The sequence below is a fragment of the Lactuca serriola genome, chromosome 8, assembly GCF_051521515.1.
Source record: "Lactuca serriola cultivar US96UC23 chromosome 8, Lser_US96UC23_V15, whole genome shotgun sequence".
Taxonomy (NCBI): domain Eukaryota; kingdom Viridiplantae; phylum Streptophyta; class Magnoliopsida; order Asterales; family Asteraceae; genus Lactuca; species Lactuca serriola.
This window is the reverse complement of record NC_136415.1, coordinates 74,614,895-74,632,600: the sequence shown is the minus strand read 5'-3', so window position 1 is coordinate 74,632,600 and position 17,706 is coordinate 74,614,895. Positions and strand designations below refer to the sequence as shown.

At 36.6% G+C, this 17,706-nt stretch overlaps 1 protein-coding gene across 1 annotated transcript; it reads right to left on the bottom strand.

The window, feature by feature from the left end:
- Window positions 1–567: 567 nt before the first annotated feature.
- LOC145068533 (uncharacterized) lies at window positions 568–2,378 on the bottom strand. Its single transcript, XM_079015513.1, has 3 exons — window positions 1,767–2,378; window positions 1,291–1,671; window positions 568–1,106 (listed from the first exon to the last, which is right to left on the bottom strand). The coding sequence occupies exons 1-3, from the start codon at window positions 2,137–2,139 to the stop codon at window positions 658–660; spliced, it is 1,203 nt and encodes a 400-aa protein (XP_078871639.1). The 5' UTR covers window positions 2,140–2,378; the 3' UTR covers window positions 568–657.
- Between the last annotated feature and the right edge of the window lie 15,328 nt (window positions 2,379–17,706).

The window sequence follows — 17,706 nt, the reverse complement described above, 5'->3', positions numbered from 1 at the left end:
CAATCCATAAGTAAATTACCAATGGAAATTTCTATAGGTAGTATGTAGGAAATTACTTAGGCAATCAATCTCAGCCAATTACTCACGAGTTATGTCCCTAAAGAGCAGTTTCTACAGGCAAGCCGTAGATAACCCATTTCACCTACATGTTACTTACGGAATATGCTATAGCTAAAAGGGGAGTTTCCTAATAGCGATATAATGTAAAACTATTAATATTTCTAACAAAAAATGAATCTTACGGAGTAAAACTACCCATGGTGATGCAAACCAAAAATGGGGCCAACCTCATCTAACTTATTTCTGTTAAACATATGTTTGATGATGACATTGTTGTTAGCTTGTTACATGTCAATAACATGACCAATCACACATGCGAAGATTCTGCTGAGGAAAGGATGCTCGACCGTTACTCATCTTTCGAATGAATCTCTTAAAAGTAAAATTATTATAAAGATAATTTTCCTCCATTATAATATGACACATCTGACCTCACTTTATTAAAATTTATTAGTATTTAAAGGTGAGTGATTTCCGTATGCAAAAGAATTAGATGGGAGTAATTAATTAACAAATTGACAAATAGTTTAAATTGGCATAAGCTAATAAAACGAAAGTTAATGATCAAACTACAGGGTCTTGGTTAAATATGATTTTTCATGTGGCTCCAACTCCAAGAAAGTCTATAAGTGGGGGTGAAATGTCAATATTAGCCTCAGAAAACTGCTGGCTTTGTAAAACTTGTGGTGGTGGTGTTACTGTCGTTACTGAATGAGTAGTACCAATGGCGGAATTATCTGCAACTGATGAGAAGGGGCTGCTGCTACTGTTGTAACCTTGATGATGATGGTAATATTGATGATTGATGCTAGCAGTCATCATCATCAATGGTAATGCATGTTCATTTTGATCACTGTGCCGATCATCATCATGATGATATTGATGTTGATGATCGTAGAAATTATTAGTGGTACTGGTACTATTACCCATCATCCATGATGTGTTTGATGATGGTGATGATGATGATAACGTGTCCCAACATTTGTTCTTGCTGCTCAAGATGTGATCCATCATCATCATCATCATTTGATTGTTGTTCTTGCCACCTGAAATATATGTCCATTTTGCATACGGAAATGGTAAGCTATATTTTAGACTCAAAAAGGTAACCAAATGCCACCACAAACTTCTAATAACATGTATATCATGCATTAGAACTTGTACAATGGTTTCGGATATTGTCAAATTCTTTAACAACATTTTTTTTTAAACTAAATGTATGGAACTGACCGGAGATAAAACCAAGGGGTGGCTGTTGATGGAACATCCCATTGTAAGCTGGAGGAGCATCGGTGGGGATTAAGATCTGCGGCGGCGGAGGTGGTGGTGGAGTGGCAGAAGGAGTGTCGGATCCTGAAACAGTTTGAGTGATGAACATTCTTCTCTTCCTATGAGCATTCGACTGTTCTCTATACTTTCTAGCCATGATTACATGCCAATGATTCTTGACGGCATTATCAGTTCTACCAGGGAAAAGCCTTGCAATCAATGCCCATTTGTTACCGTACATTCTATGAGCAGTCATCAGCCTCTCTTCTTCTTCATCAGTGAAAGCTTTTCTGTTAATTCTTGGGTCTAATTGGTTAAACCATCTCAACCTGCAACTCTTCCCTAAAAAAAAAAAAAACACAGATTTTGTCAAACAAGAAACACATATGAAAGCTAGGGTTAATTAATGAAAACATAAAAGGGTGTCTAAAGTATACCTGATCTTCCTTCTAGTTTCTCAGCGATAAGGTTCCAGTTCTGAGGACCATAAAGAGCCACAAGCTCCTTGAGTTTAGCATCTTCAGCTGGTCTCCAATGGCCTCTTGCACAAGTCTTGGTTGGTTTGATCATCATTTTACCATTGTTGAAGGTGCAACCTGCACCACTACTAAGGTTAAGATCAAGCTCTTCTTGTTCTTCTTCGTCTTCATCGTCTTCTTGGTTGTGAGAGCTGGTAGTGGTGATCATAAGAGGGAAGTCTAGAGAAGAAGAAGAGGAGGAGGAGGAGGAACGGATAAGATGGTGATTAGGGTTTGAATTAGGGTTTTGATTGTTTAGAGAGAGAGAACGGAAAGAGTCTGAAAATATCATCCCCGTATTTTGAAGAAGAAAGAAAAGAAGAAGAAGAGGTAATAGTTTCTTGGGTGTTGTTGTAGTTTGATATATAAAGGAGATGTCTTGATGTTTGTGTGTAGGATAGAGACGTGCGTGCGGATGCTGCTACAAAAACGTCATATATTCTGGTTAAAGAAATCTTGAAATTGGGAGAGGGTTTTGTGTGTGAAATTTGGAGCAGCTATAGTAGAAACAGGAAAAGCATTCTTAACAGAAGTCTCAATCTTCTCTGCACACACTCGTGGGGTGGGGTGGGATATGGGAAGACCGGAAGAAGGTATTTCACTAATTAATTTTGACATTTTAGATGAATTATTTAAAAGAAAATACAGTCTTGTTCTACTTCATAAAGCAAATAAATGAAAAAAAAAAGTGTGATTATTTGATTATGTGTTCTACTTTCTCTAAAAACTTGACAATATGGTACTTTTATTAGAGATGATCATGTTTTGTTGTGAATTGTTTTATTTTTTTTTAAATAGGTTCATGCAAATATACTCGGATACTATACGTACAGTCTACACACAGAAACTCATATACAATATAAATTAATATAAAGAAAAGAATAATAATTTTTGGGAAAGTTTTAGTCTTGACGTTTTTGTCTACTGTTAGAAATAACTTGGCCACATTGACAAAAGATTCTTGTTTTGTTTTTTCTTTATCTTCTTTATTAATTCTAATATAACATCCCTAAAGTATTAATTAAGTTACATTTAGTCCCCTGGTTGCTATTTTGTTCAGTTTGATTGCATTCAAATGAATTTTACTAAAAGCTTTCGTTTATGATTTGTTTATGATTAAACTCGTATGTTTGCTACGACATGTGCCTTTCACTTTCACAAAGACGGCTCATCAATCTGTTATTACTTGTTCATTTCTATTCCTTAGGACCTTGCAACCAAAGCCATCCAAGGATTCACCTCTCTAACAATACTAGAATATTGAGCATCGACAACCAACAAAAACTTGTCTAGTTCGTCATTAAAATAGGTACATGTTATGAATATTATCGGAGAGTAAGCCACGTTGATTTTTAGCGAAGGATGATCCATCATAAATCAGTCAAAAAAAAAAAAATCAATAGAAACCATTTCTTATAATAACAATATACGTATGGTATTTTTTGTCGGTTCCCATTGCATCATTGGAGTAACTCTTTGTGATAGTTACATTTGTTGTGCAATATTGAGATTGTGTCCTTATTGCGTCACGAATCTTTGTTTCATTTTAATTTGTGGCTCGGCAATTTGTTGTTAGTTGTGTTAAAACTAGACTAACGTTTTGTTATTCATTCATTGCCACTTTTACATGATAATTCATCCCAAATTAATACACATGAAAACCATAAATAGTTTGACATGTCACAAATGAGTTTTATACCATTATCACTTTGGTTGCTTAACCTTTATAGTGTGTTGAGTTTTACAACTCCTCACAATGTGATGATCTCTTCAGTTGTTTCATTTTAGTTCTTAAGAAATTAGGTGATCCCAGAAAAGCTAGTTAACTCGCAAATAATATGCAGGATACATAAATCTTTTTTCCTTCTAGAAATCGGAAATGGTCCAAATAAGTCCATGTACAGCAGATGGATTGAGGTTGTTATGGAGAAATAGTATTTTGACATGAAGAAAGCCATATGTTGTTTTTCTTTCTCACAACCTTTGTATAATCTATCTTTCGAATATTTAATATATGGTAAACCAATTACCTAATTATATGTTGTCAACCTTCAGATATTCTAGAAAACGTAATGTAACACTCATTTGTGACATATTCTAGAAAACGTAATGTAACACTCATTTGTGACATAGTCATGACAACTCTGTGTATTTTGAGTTAAAGAAAACTTTGACTTACAGATAAGCTAACTCAACATTCAACAAATATCTATCGTTTGGGGTTATAGAACTTTTATTTTATACTTCCTCTACATAAGTTGTTTTCCTTATAAGTTCTTGATTACATCAAACCTTAACATGATCCTCCTCAAGGTTCATATCACATCCATTCATCTTGCTAATGATGTAAGTTAATTATTAGTTCTATTTAATAATATTTCTTAATGTTGATTATATTGTTAATTTTCTAAATTTGAATTCCATATGTCAATATATTAAAGTAAAAAGCCTGATTGCTTATAAAGCAGTTTAAAATTCTTAGAAGAATTTGAAAGCAATAATAACAAATACCCTCCCATTAATTATAGTATGATTAAACAAATTATGAAAATTGTTGGAAAGAACTCACATATGTACATAACATTTGTACTCACTAATATTGTAGCTAACGTCCCAATATATCATCATAGTTAGGCCGACATTGTTAAGACCGGTAGATCTTATATATTAGGCTTGAAGCACTTTTATTGATCAAACAGGATTAGTAAAATGATAAGGCTCATATAATTAGAATAATTATGAGCAAATATGAAAGATTTGTATGATCAATAATCATTCTAGAATGATATTTGATAATAACATATGAGCTAAAGGTCACACCAACAATAACTTGATGAAAATATATTATTTATAAAAATTTTATTGTTGATATATATTTATAACTCTTCTAATTAATTGGAAATTATTTATTTACGATAAATATCAAAATATATCATAAGGTATCATTTATTAAGTCATGTACATCTTTTGGACTAAAATGACTTTTGTCTTTTAGCTAAATAGATAAGACTTTATAATATATAGAGTAAATTCCACGAATGGTCCCAGTGGTTTAGGGTAATTTACGCGCTTGGTCCCTAGCTTATTTTTTTAAATCGGAAGGTCCCTACTGTTTGTTTTTGTTACATGTTTGGTCTCTACTGTTTGTTTTTGTTACGCGTTTGGTCCATGTCTTACCTAAAAATACTATTATTTAAATAGGAAAAAAATAGTGAGTTGTGTAAGATAAGGTGAGGGGGTGGGGTTGGAGGTTTGTTTATTTAAATAAATTAAAAAAATCAAGGGCAAAAATAGTCATTTTAGGTAAGACAGGGACCAAACACGTAACAAAAGCAAACATTAGGGACCTTCCGAGTTAAAAAAATAAGTTAGGGACCAAACGCGCAAATTACCCTAAACCAAAGGGACCATTCGTGTAATTTACTCTAATATATAAAAAAAATGAGAGATTTTTTTTATAAAAATCTCTTTCTTTTCTTATTAAAACCATAAGCATGGAGAGGGAAGAACCTAGTCATGCTTTTGATTATTACTAATGTAAGGAACATACTTCTAAAGTAAGGCTTGACATAATCATGAAGCTTGGGTCTTGAAGTGTTAAGACTCATGAAATGAAGACTAAACGGAAAGAGCTTATAAGATAGTTATTCTTGTCCTTTTACTCTTGATGAATTCCACCACTTTATCCCTCTCTTCCTTTCATTGCTAGGTTTTCTATGCATTAATACACTTAAACTAGGTAGCAGAAAAATCAACAATGATATACTATGTGTACATGCAATCTAGGATCTATGTTTCATAGTAATTGTAGTTACCCTACGAAAAATGTAAATAAGAAGGAAGAACTACATTCCTCTTTTGTTGCTAAAGACTTTCGAGCTTAGGACCTCGTGCGTACCACCTTGCTTGGATGAAAAGAACCCAAACTAGAATCTCTCTCTTCGCTCACACCCAATAAACTCAAAAGAGTAGAATAAATTTGTCGGTTTCTCTCTCATATAATCCCAGACTTTTAAAATTCAAAAAAAAAAGTTTTCCATTCCACTACATATAAATACCCAGATTGAGCATAGTTAACATCTTTATGCATTCAAACGATTTACGAGCATTGCAAGAAATTCTTCTACATTCTTCAATTCTTTGTGTGTTTCTTTTCATTAATTATAAATGGAGTGTTTTTTGGTCATGTTTCCTTCATTGATCAATTTGCCTCATCTATTCTCATCATTAAGAAACATCAGAACACGATTGTTGATCTTGATGCATCAAGGTATTTGAAGAATGTTCAACCTATGAGTGAATGCTTGAATCATTCAATTTTAAATAAGGCATTATTTGTCATGAATAAGTTCCTCTTACAGCCCTAATTTTGGCATATACTACACAAAAGTTACAATAAGAAGATGGATGTGATGAATTTTGGTGTTTAAAGGCACAAAACTGCTACTACCAAGTCGACCTTCTGCAAGCTGTTAGGGTTGAGAACTGGTGATGCATATTCAACCAATGATTTGGTTTCTTCTTTGATCATAATTAGAGTTTATCATCATATGGGGTATAAATATGATTTGTTTGTCTTGTCAAAGTTTAAGAAGTCTTCATTGCCACTTGTTTAGAATGTACTTTTCACCATACTATTAAGATGTTTTTCAGAACATATTACATTTTCTGATAATGCTAACAATATGTTTCATAATTTGTTATACACATTGTATACAGATGAGAAGATTGATCTAGGTCAAATTCTCTGGGTCCAGTTCATTCAAATTCATTCTTCTTCAATGAAGGATTATAATTTTTTGTGCATGTTTTTGGTCCATTAATGTGAAGAATGCTCGTGATCACTTCAAAGTTCCACAAATGGCAAATGTGCAACTCGCAAAGTTATTAATATTGAATACTTCTACATTTGTCACAACGGATGTGGAGAACTTTCATTACATTGGGGCTATTCCAGATGTTATGTTGAACAAAGTTCCTGTAAAAAATGAGATCGTTGAAATTTAAAGCAGATTCCCATGTTTGTGAAAGATATATGACACCTTCTATGAAAGTAGCTTTGGAAGATAGGAATATTCAACGCATGGCTAGTAGAAAGCGAAAAGCAAAAGTTGTTGAGGAAGATGTTCGTAAAATGTCAAGGCATCAAAGGAAATTAAAGAAGAAAGCGAAGGTTTCAGCTGTTGATGAAGATTATGAGAATACTATTAGTGATCTTCTTCTTGAGGATGATGCAAACAACGAATATATTAAGAGATATTCTAATCCTCAGAAATCAGAAAAACCATCTACCACATGTGTATAAACTCATACTACGAACACTAAGTCTTCGTAGATTGTCAAGGTATCTGTTGTTTCTATTGTAGCTACATAATTGATACGTGTTAAGACTGAGAGTTATATTTTTTTCAAAATATCATGAATGAGCCGATTTTTAATCACCACCTCTTTCACTACCAACAAATTCTCAACCTCTCACTACAATTCAAATTCCCATTTCACCTGTATCATCTACTCAAACAACCATTCCACTTTAAACTCCTATTTTCATGGATTTAACTACTCAACCACAAACCCCTACTATTCCATCACCATCTTGTGAAATTCTAGTTTCTGAACATATTCACACTTCCTATGTTTATAATGAAGAAAGTATGACAGGTGGTAATGATGAGTTCGTAGTTCCTAATGATGAGGAAGTTGAAGTCACTGTACTTTTCAACCATTTGCTGAACCAGTGTTAGTCTCATATCTTTAAGATAACGAGTGTGATTTGGATGAAGTTACAGCCACTCATCGAATTACAAAGTGAGAATATAAATTGATTAATCAGAAGCTTAATGTTGTTGTTCACAAAGCAGACTCTTTTTCCCCCAATAAATTTTCAAATTATGTTGACAGTGCATAAGTCCATAATGAAGTCAATCCTTTCAGATAGTAAAGTGTGTTTGATGCTCATGAGAAGCTATTAAATGATACAAATATGAAAACCAATGAAGCTCTTTCAAGGTCCCTACAACTTTGAGTAAATTTGACTTAGTTATCTAAGAAGTTAAAACTCTTAAAGCTTTAATCATCTCTGAGAACATTGTTCATCATCAAGTTGTTACAGGTGCAATTAACACTCTTGTTGATCACTATAATTCAGAAGCAATGATGGCATATTTACTTGTAGAAAAGGAGAACAAGATCAAGTCTCTAAATCTTCAATTGATAGGGATGAAGAAGGAGTTTGAGAAGAATGATGAAGAGGTGTTGCTTGTTATAGGAAGAAATTTCTAGATTAATTAATGACTCGTTCGCATTCTGGAGGAAAAATATGTGCCTCACTTTAGTTATATATCTCAAATGATAGACGTGAAACTCAACCCTGTTCTTTCATAACTTCGAGCTATTAATGGTGCTACGAGTAGCGAGGCTACTTCACAACAAGGAGGAGAGGGAGTTGCTCAAGCGAATGCTGGTCAATAAAATATTCCTCAAGTTAATCTCAAAAATCTATATATTGTTCCTCAAATGGTGAAGAAACATGATGCTCCAAAAGTTACAATTACTAACAGATCATTGAAAAGGGTATTGGATTAAATTACTCATGAAATTCCAAATATCCCTAAAGCTGGCGTGGGAAGAAGTTATGAGAAAATTGTTTTGCATAATGAATTTGATCCTAGTGATATAGAGGCTGAATGAAGAGTTGGAAAGAAATAAGCAACTTCGAATTGAGTTGGATATACAAGATGCAGAGATAAGAGAAAAAGAAGCAACTGATGCTACATTAAAAGCTTTATGTCCAGAATGGAGAGTTGCAAGAATTCAACATGGGGCCATTAAGAATGTTGAAAAATATTTGCTAGAACCAAGATCTTATTTTGCAGTAGACAATACAAGTGATTGTCAGTTAGATCTTCCAATGATTGCACTAGATTTTCTTTTTATAAGCTTTCAGAACATTAATTGAGCTCCTTTATCAAATAGTAATACGAACAAAAAGCTATTCAAGTTCTATGTTACTCATTCAAAACCATAATACAAAGTTTGGACTTTGAAGAATATTGGTGCAGTTAAGAAGATTAAATAAACTAAAGTTGAAGTGTATACGAATTACACATTTAAAGTGTTAATGGGATCAAATAATGAAATTTATTTATTCTCATTTTGTTGATCTTCCAATAATGAATCCCTATTATTTGGATTGTGTTTTTTGGTCTGTTGAAGAAACATGAAACAAAGTTCTTAACTCAACTTTAACACCTAAAGCGAATGTTAAGATCTTATATCATGCAGCTATGTAAGATGGATGTTAAGGTGGTTGAGATTTTGAAAAAGAATATATGTGTTCAACCAAAAAATATTAAACAGATAAGGGATGGATTTATTAAAAAAAAGCCATGGGGTGTTGTATACAAAGTGCATGAAAATCGGATTATGAAGAATCGAATGATGTATCTTCAAGACAAGCATTGTTATAAATCTTCTACACTGACTGTAATCCTGAATAAAACTAAGATGTACAAGTTGAACACTAAAGATGATATCAATTGTGTCTCAGATATGCATATATGGTGGATGACAACTCGTATCGTTATTCTTGGAATGATTCATGAAGTTTTTGAAGAGGCAAGATGAAGTCTGCTTTCGTAACTCAACACACGTGGTGGTTGTGGTGGTGGTGGTGGGGGGGGGGGGTTGTTGGGATTCACATAATTGATATGTTGTGTTTGAGTTATGATGTGAATGGGAGTTTGTAGTTGTATGTTTTGAGTCTACTCTTATATATACGAACAACTTAGTCTGTATTCGTATTTTTTGTACTTAGGTTTCGCATGTCTTGTTAGTTTCTTTTGACAGTTGTGATAGCTTAGGTGTACTGACCTCATTGGTCAAGGCCTAACCAATTTCATTGTATTCACTATATAAAGGTAGTTAGTTAGTGGTAGAGAGTATCTTTTGAAAGGTGTTTTACATCATTTGTAATCGTATGTCTTTTACTTTCTATAAGAAAATCAGATCTTATTTACATTGATGCGTTCATTCAATTACATCATGGTATTGTTGATTTCAATCTTATAGAAGCTATCGATCCAATCAGAACCATTAGCAATAGACGATAGTTTTCATGAGACTTGTAGATAACCGGTTAGATATGATACTTACTCCACAAAAAGTAACTATCATTTGCGAAATAATTTTGAATATTTATTTGGGGGATGTGATTTTTTATTGACAAGTGAAATTTTAATGGTTACTGAAACATATAATTCGAGTAAAAATAGTTATTTTGGTATATAACTATTAGACTACATTTATTTGTATGTCTCTTTTTATTCTTTGTGTAGGTTATATGTAATTATTGTATGTCTCTTTGTATTCTTTGTTAGGGGATATGTAATTATCTCCACTATATAATGAGCATAACCCCATGTCTTTTGATATGAAGATTCATTTACACATGGTATCAAGAGCCAACTCCTCCCTTCCTCACCCTCATTAAAATTTTGACCTCATTAAACTTTTGATTATTCCTATCCTCTTATCTTCTTTTCGGTTTTCTTCTTCCCCTCTCACCGGAATTCCATCACCACCATCTCCTCATCATGTCAACATCCAACCCCAATGATACCACCCTTCCCATGAACACCATCCTTCACCTCATCACAATCTGTCTCTCCTCCACTAATTACCTTCTATGGGTGAATCAAATGACCCCACTCCTCTCCTATCAACAACTTCTTGGCCATGTTGACGGCTCTTCTAATGCCCTGCCATCATCTATTATGGTTGATAACAAGACCACCGTGAACCTGGAGTTTGTGGAGTGGCAAGACGCGGACCAACGCGCCCTCATTTTGCTTCAAGCATCTCTCACCGAAGAGGCATTTTCTAAGGTGGTGGGTCTCTCCACCGCCCGGCGCCCGTGCTGTTTGGATGGCTCTCGAGTCCGCCTACAGAAACTCTTCTGTGGAGCGGGTTCAAAATCTTCGTGATCAACTTCGTCTCCTTTCTAAAGGTACCGTTTCTGTTTCAGATTATAGTCGTCGTTTTAAGGATATTTGCGATCAACTAGCGGCCATTGGTCACGCGGTTGATGAATCGGACAAGTGCCATTGGTTTTTATGTGATCTTGGTGGCTCTTTTGAATCCATTTCTGTGGCGATTCGTACGTGCCGTCATGCTTAGCTTTTCCATGATTTGCTTGCCCAAGCTGAGGGGCATGAAATGTTTCTTACCTCGCTTCATGGTTCATCGCCGCATCCCGTTGCTTTCACTATCGAGACTCCTCCCGGGCGCACCTCATCGGCTGTTGGGCGAGGTAGTGGGGCTCCTTGTGGTGGTGACGCTCACGGTGGTCGTGGTCATGGGCGTCGTTCCCCTTATTGCCAACTATGTTGTACCAATGGCCATTATGCAAATCAGTGCCCGCAACTGTCCTCGTTTGCCTCTTCGATCCCCGTGAATGACACCGACTTGGTGAAAGCCTTTCTAGCCAAATGTAATGTCAATAATACTCCCGGCCTGGATTGGTATGTTGATTTTGGTGCCTCGGATCATATGGTGTCTTCCCCGGGATCAGTTTCTCAACCTGCACCGTTCAATGGTGATGGCTCGGTTCAATTTGGTAATGGTAACACTCTTCATATTTTATCTATTGGACTTTCTTCTCTTGCTAATGGGCTTCGGTTATGGGATGTGTTAGTGGTTCCCCGTCTCTCGAAAAATTTACTCTCCATTAGTCGGTTAGCTTATGATAATGACATGGATGTTCTTTTCTCCAAATATTAATATGACATTCAGGACCGGGAAATGAAGTGGGATCTAGCTCGCGGACGATATGATCATGGGCTCTACATTCTTCCTAATAAACCGGTGGCGCGTGCTTTCTTTGCTCGGAATGGATCAAAAGCCTCTATTGATTTATGGCATTCCCGTTTGGGACATGTGTCGTTTAACACAATTTCATTGTTAGATAAACTTGGACTTGTTTTGGTGTCTTCTATTTTACCTAAACTGGTTGTGTGTTCACCGTTCCAACTAGCGAAATCGCATTGCTTACCCTTTTATAGTAATGATAAACGTGTCGCTTGTGTTTTAGATTTGGTGCATTGTGACCTTTGGGGCCCATCTTCGGTTACTTCGGTTGATTCTTATCGTTATTATGTGATGTTTGTTGACGATTTTTCCCTGTTCACATGGCTTTATCCACTTAAGTCCAAATCGGACTTTTATATGTTGTTTGAGATGTTTATTACATTTGTTGAAATACAATTTTCCACAAAAATTAAAACCTTTCATAGTGATGGGGGTACTGAATTTTTGAACAAAAATGTTAAACTTCTTTTGCAAAAACATTGGATTTTTCACCAAATATCATGCACGTATACCCCACAACAAAATGGGCGGGTTGAACAGAAACATCGTCATATTGTGGAAACCAGGCCCGCTATGATGTTTCACGGCCACATTTTTGTGTCTTATTGGGTGCATGCTTTTAGCTCCGCCGTGTTTATTATTAATCGATTACCCACCAAGGTTCTTGACATGAAGTTTGCATTTGAGGTGTTTTTTCATCAGGTGCCCTCATATGACACTTTCCGTCCTTTTGGACGTCACGCGTATCCTTATTTGCGTGATTATGCAGCTCATAAACTCTCTCCTCAGAGTATACCATGCATCTTCATTGGTTATCATCCGCAATATAAAGGCTATCAATGTCTTGATCTGGTTTCCTCACACACCTTTATTACTTGACGTGCTCGGTTTGCTGAGACTTATTTTCCCTTTAGTGGGTCTTCCGGTGCGGCTCCCATGGCCTCTTTGCCTTTAGATGAGTTTTTTTGAAGATGTTTCAAGTATCACGATGCCCTACTCCCCGCCTATGGCTCCTCCAAGGCCGGATGCCCCATCTCGACTCACCGCTCCTTGTGCAGTTTGTGTAACATCCCAAAATTCAAGCCCAAAAATTTCATTTTTGATTAATTAATTCATAAAATATTAATTAGAAAGTATTGTATAAACACGGCATCTCAAAATCAAGTATCAAATTTAAAACCCACAACCATGAACAAATTTCATATCAGAGTACAATCCCAGAAAACACCATGCAGAAAAATCATATGTATGTGTGTGATGCCATGCTACGCCGCCGGCTCCTTCCCCTTCGACGAAGAGGAGCCTAAAACCAAAAACTGAAACAGTAAGCACAAAACTTAGTGAGTCCCCCCATCATACCACATACCATACAATACCATCGGTATCTTTCAACCGGTAATCATCATCGGTATCTTTCAACCAGTAATCGTCATCGGTATCTTTCAACCGGTAACTGGGGACTATTCCACCCCTACTGCTAGCATACAATAGCAAGATATTGATGGGTTTTAGCCATATGAACATTCCTATGTGCACATGCAACCCTAATGCTTGGATCTAGTTTTCTCTAATTAAACATGCATTCAATCCAAGACTTCTAATGGCTAATAGACTATAATAACAATACGAAATCAGAATTAGAAGTTTACCTTGAGTTACTTGCTTGATCTTCTTGTTCTTGGAGCTTTAAAGTCACTATTTTCACTCCTCTAATGGCTTACGAACACCAACTAGCAAAGGAGATGATTTAGGAGAGAGGAAAGGGAACAAATCGGCCAGGGTTTCTTCTCTAAGCACAAGTGCCGATTTCCCTTGACCCTTGGGGTCTATTTATACTTGTAAGGCTCCTAGGGTTTCACCCTTAAACCCTAATTGGATAACTTAGGCCCTAAGCAATCCAATACCCTAATAGATAAGCCCTTGGACGAAATCTAAGCCTATCCAAAGCCCTAGAATTCGTCCCCCCTTATCCTTAAGGGATTTATAGCCCAAAGTCAAACTATCATACAATTGACAGTTTATACCCCTTTTATTTAATTAATCTCTTTAAGTCACCAAATCAATTCTTAATTAATTTATGACTTATATTAATCGAATAATAATATTATTATTCCTTATATTATTCTCATAATATATTAATAATATTCCTTCTCTCATATAAATCATCCTGTCAAGTTGCTATGGTGAAGGTAACCCAAAAGGACCATGCACAACCGAGTCAAATACTTGCCTAATATAGGTGCAGCCTTAGACACTATTCCAACAGTCTCCCACTTGGATAAGTCTAGTAACTATATACACAAGTATAATCCGATTTGCAATCGTAGCTCTCAAAGACTCTGTCAAACTCTGATCTAATCAATCTTGTTCTTCAGATAAGGGATCGTACAGTCCTCTGTTTAGATATCATGCTGACAATTCTATGGAACTAATTTGTCTAGCATTTGGTTTCTCGATCTCCGATTTATTTGACATAGAACTTAATCGAACACATCAATTCAGTTCTGACCGGGCCTGGCACATAAGTCAAATCAAATCATCGAGCGACCGAGATATCACTTTTACCCTCTTAGGATAAAAGTAACAAATAAACTTCGACTTATATGCATTTACTTATTCATTAATCAACTATACACAACAATGCGTTTTATAACATCAAGTTACTGATGCGGTTTCGCATTATCAATGTATAACCAATTAACAAACAACAAACCATATATCTTGGTTTTAAGGCCATATGATATTATCGTCTTCCCATCACCCTTTTATCACATTCCATAAGGTGATTCCAGCAAGCACGGGTTTGTTCCAATGCTCAAAACTAGTTCATAAGCACTCATGAACGTTGCAACAAACTTTTGTTATGTCTAATACCATTTAGACAATCTACACACCAATTCATGACAATCTTCATTCACACCTACTTCCAACATATGAACGATTGTGGACAATTTGAATAATTCGATTATTCTTAATAAACTCAATTATTCTGGAAGTCAAAACATGCAAAGTGAAACAATTGTTAAACAATTAACATAAGACAGTAACATTACTCATAAATAATACTCTTTTATTTAATCATCAAATGTTAATTACATTTATCTATTACACATTTCCAATACTATCTAATCTATACTAATATCATCCTTCAGCCCAATACTCCTAGCATGCTGCAAGTGCTTAACCCTACTCAGTCCCTTCGTAAGAGGATCTGCTGGGTTATCTTCTGATGATATCCTTTTCACTACGAGTTGTCCTTCTTCTACACGATGTCTAATAAAGTGATATTTTCTGTCGAGATGTAGAGATCTACCATGATCCCTCGGTTCCTTGGTCAAGGCAACCGCTCCTTCATTATCACAGAAAATCTCCATGGGCTCCTTTATGGCAGGTACAACTCCAAGATCACCGATGAAGTTCTTTAACCATATTGCCTCTGTCGACGCTTCGCTCGCTGCAATGTACTCTGATTCGCACGTTGAAGCAGCTACGGTTTCCTGCTTGGAACTTTTCCAAATCACTGCTCCTCCATTCAGGGTAAAGACCCAGCCCGACTGCGAACGGTAGTTGTCCCTGTCGGTCTGAAAGCTGGCGTCACTATACCCTCGCACCTTTAGTTCATCACTCCCTCCAAGGACTAAGAACCATTCCTTCGTCCTCCGAAGGTACTTAAGGATATTCTTAACCGCAATCCAATGGGATCTACCATGGTTCCCTTGATATCTACTAACCATGCTAAAAGCAAAGGCTACATCAGGGCGAGTACAAGTCATAGCATACATGATTGAGCCAACTACGGAAGCGTATGGTACTCGGCTCATTTCTGCTATTTCAGCTTCGGTACTTGGACTTTGAGTCTTACTCAATTTGGCATTACTTTGTATCGGTAATTCTCCCTTCTTCGAGTTTTCCATACTAAAACGTTTTAGTACCTTGTCTAAGTAAGGGTTCTGACTAAGTCCTATTAGTCTCTTACTTCGCTCTCTCACTATCCTTATTCCCAAAATATAGGAAGCCTCTCTGAGGTCCTTCATAGTGAAGCACTTCCCGAGCCAGGACTTAACCTCCTGCAGAGTCGGGACGTCGTTTCCTATGAGTAGAATGTCATCGACATACAGAACGAGGAAGCTTACTATACTCCCACTGGCTTTGACATATACACATGATTCATCTTCGCTTCGTACAAATCCAAACTCTTTGACTTTCTCATCGAAGCAAAGATTCCATCTGCGAGACGCTTGCTTAAGTCCATAAATGGACTTTTCAAGCTTACACACTCTATTCGGATGCTTCGGATCGACAAAACCCTCTGGATGAGCCATGCAAACATCCTCAGCCAACTTACCGTTAAGGAAGGCGGTTTTGACATCCATTTGCCAAATCTCATAATCATGAAATGCGGCAATAGGTAGCATCACTCTAATAGACTTTATCTTCGCAACTGGTGAGAAGGTCTCATCATAGTCAACTTCGGGAGTTTGAGTAAAGCCCTTCGCAACCAATCGCGCCTTATATGTGTGTACTTTTCCATCCACGTCGATCTTCTTCTTGAAGAACCATTTGCACCCAACGGTCTTACGTTCGGGCAGATTATCAACCAAATTCCAAACTTGGTTGTCATAGATGGACTGAATCTTGTTGTCCATCGCCTCTTTCCATTTTACAGACTCCGGGCCTGCCATGGCTTCCTTATAGCTATTAGGTTCTTCTAGATTTATTAGTGTACCATCACTAATATACGTATCCCCTTCTGTAGTAATATGAAACCCATAAAACTGGGGTTGAACTCTAACTCTTTCGGAACGTCTAAGAGGTAATGACTCGTCAATTGGTTCAACCGGAGTTTCCTCCTCGGGTTGAGCGCCAGCGGTAGAGGTTCCTTCATCTATCGACTCTTGAATCTCTTCAAGCTCAATTTGCCTCCCACTGTCTCCTTGGCTTATGAGTTCTCGCTCTCGGAAAACTCCTCTACTCGCAACAAGACAACATTGTCCTTCGGTCTATAGAAGAGATATCCAAAGGATTTCTGCGGGTAGCCGATGAAAATACATCGCTCACTACGAGGTTCGAGCTTGTCGTGAGTATCTCGTCTTACGAAAGCCTCGCAACCCCAAACCTTGATATGTGCTAACGAGGGAGCTTTCCCTGTCCACATCTCGTGAGGTGTCTGGCAACCTTCTTAGTAGGGACTCGGTTAAGGATATGGGCGGCAGTCTCTAAGGCATACCCCCAAAAAGAGATAGGTAGTGAAGCACAACTCATCATAGAGCGAACCATGTCTAACAAGGTTCGATTACGCCTTTCTGCCACACCATTCAACTGCGGTGTCCTAGGTGGTGTCAATTGTGAAACTATTCCACACTCCTTGAGATAGTCGTGGAATTCAAGACTTAGGTACTCTCCTCCTCGATCGGATCGAAGCATCTTGATTTTCCTGCCCAATTGATTTTCCACTTCATTCTTGAACTCCTTGAACTTTTCAAAAGTTTCTGACTTTTGCTTGATTAAGTAGATATACCCATATCTACTATAGTCATCGGTAAAAGTCACATAGAAGCGGTTCCCTTCCTTCGTGGTTGATCTAAACGGTCCACATACATCGGTATGTATTAGGTCTAATAGACCCTCACCCCTTTCACATGTACTTGTGAAGGGTGACTTAGTCATCTTTCCAAGCAAACAAGACTTGCATGTGTCATCTTCCCTTAGGTCGAATGACTCCAACACTCCATCCTTTTGGAGTTGGGCTATGCGCTTCTTGTTGACATGTACAAGACGACAATGCCATAAGAATTCTCTATCCATACCATTGGAAGAATCTATGCATAAAACATCATTTCGTAAGTTATCTACAATCATAACAGTTTCATAAATTCCATTACACGGTATTGCTTCAAAATATAAGACACCATTTAAATTAGCAAGAATAGAACCATTCTCATTATTAAAAGAAAATCTAAAACCTTGTCTAAACAAACCATGAAAAGAAATG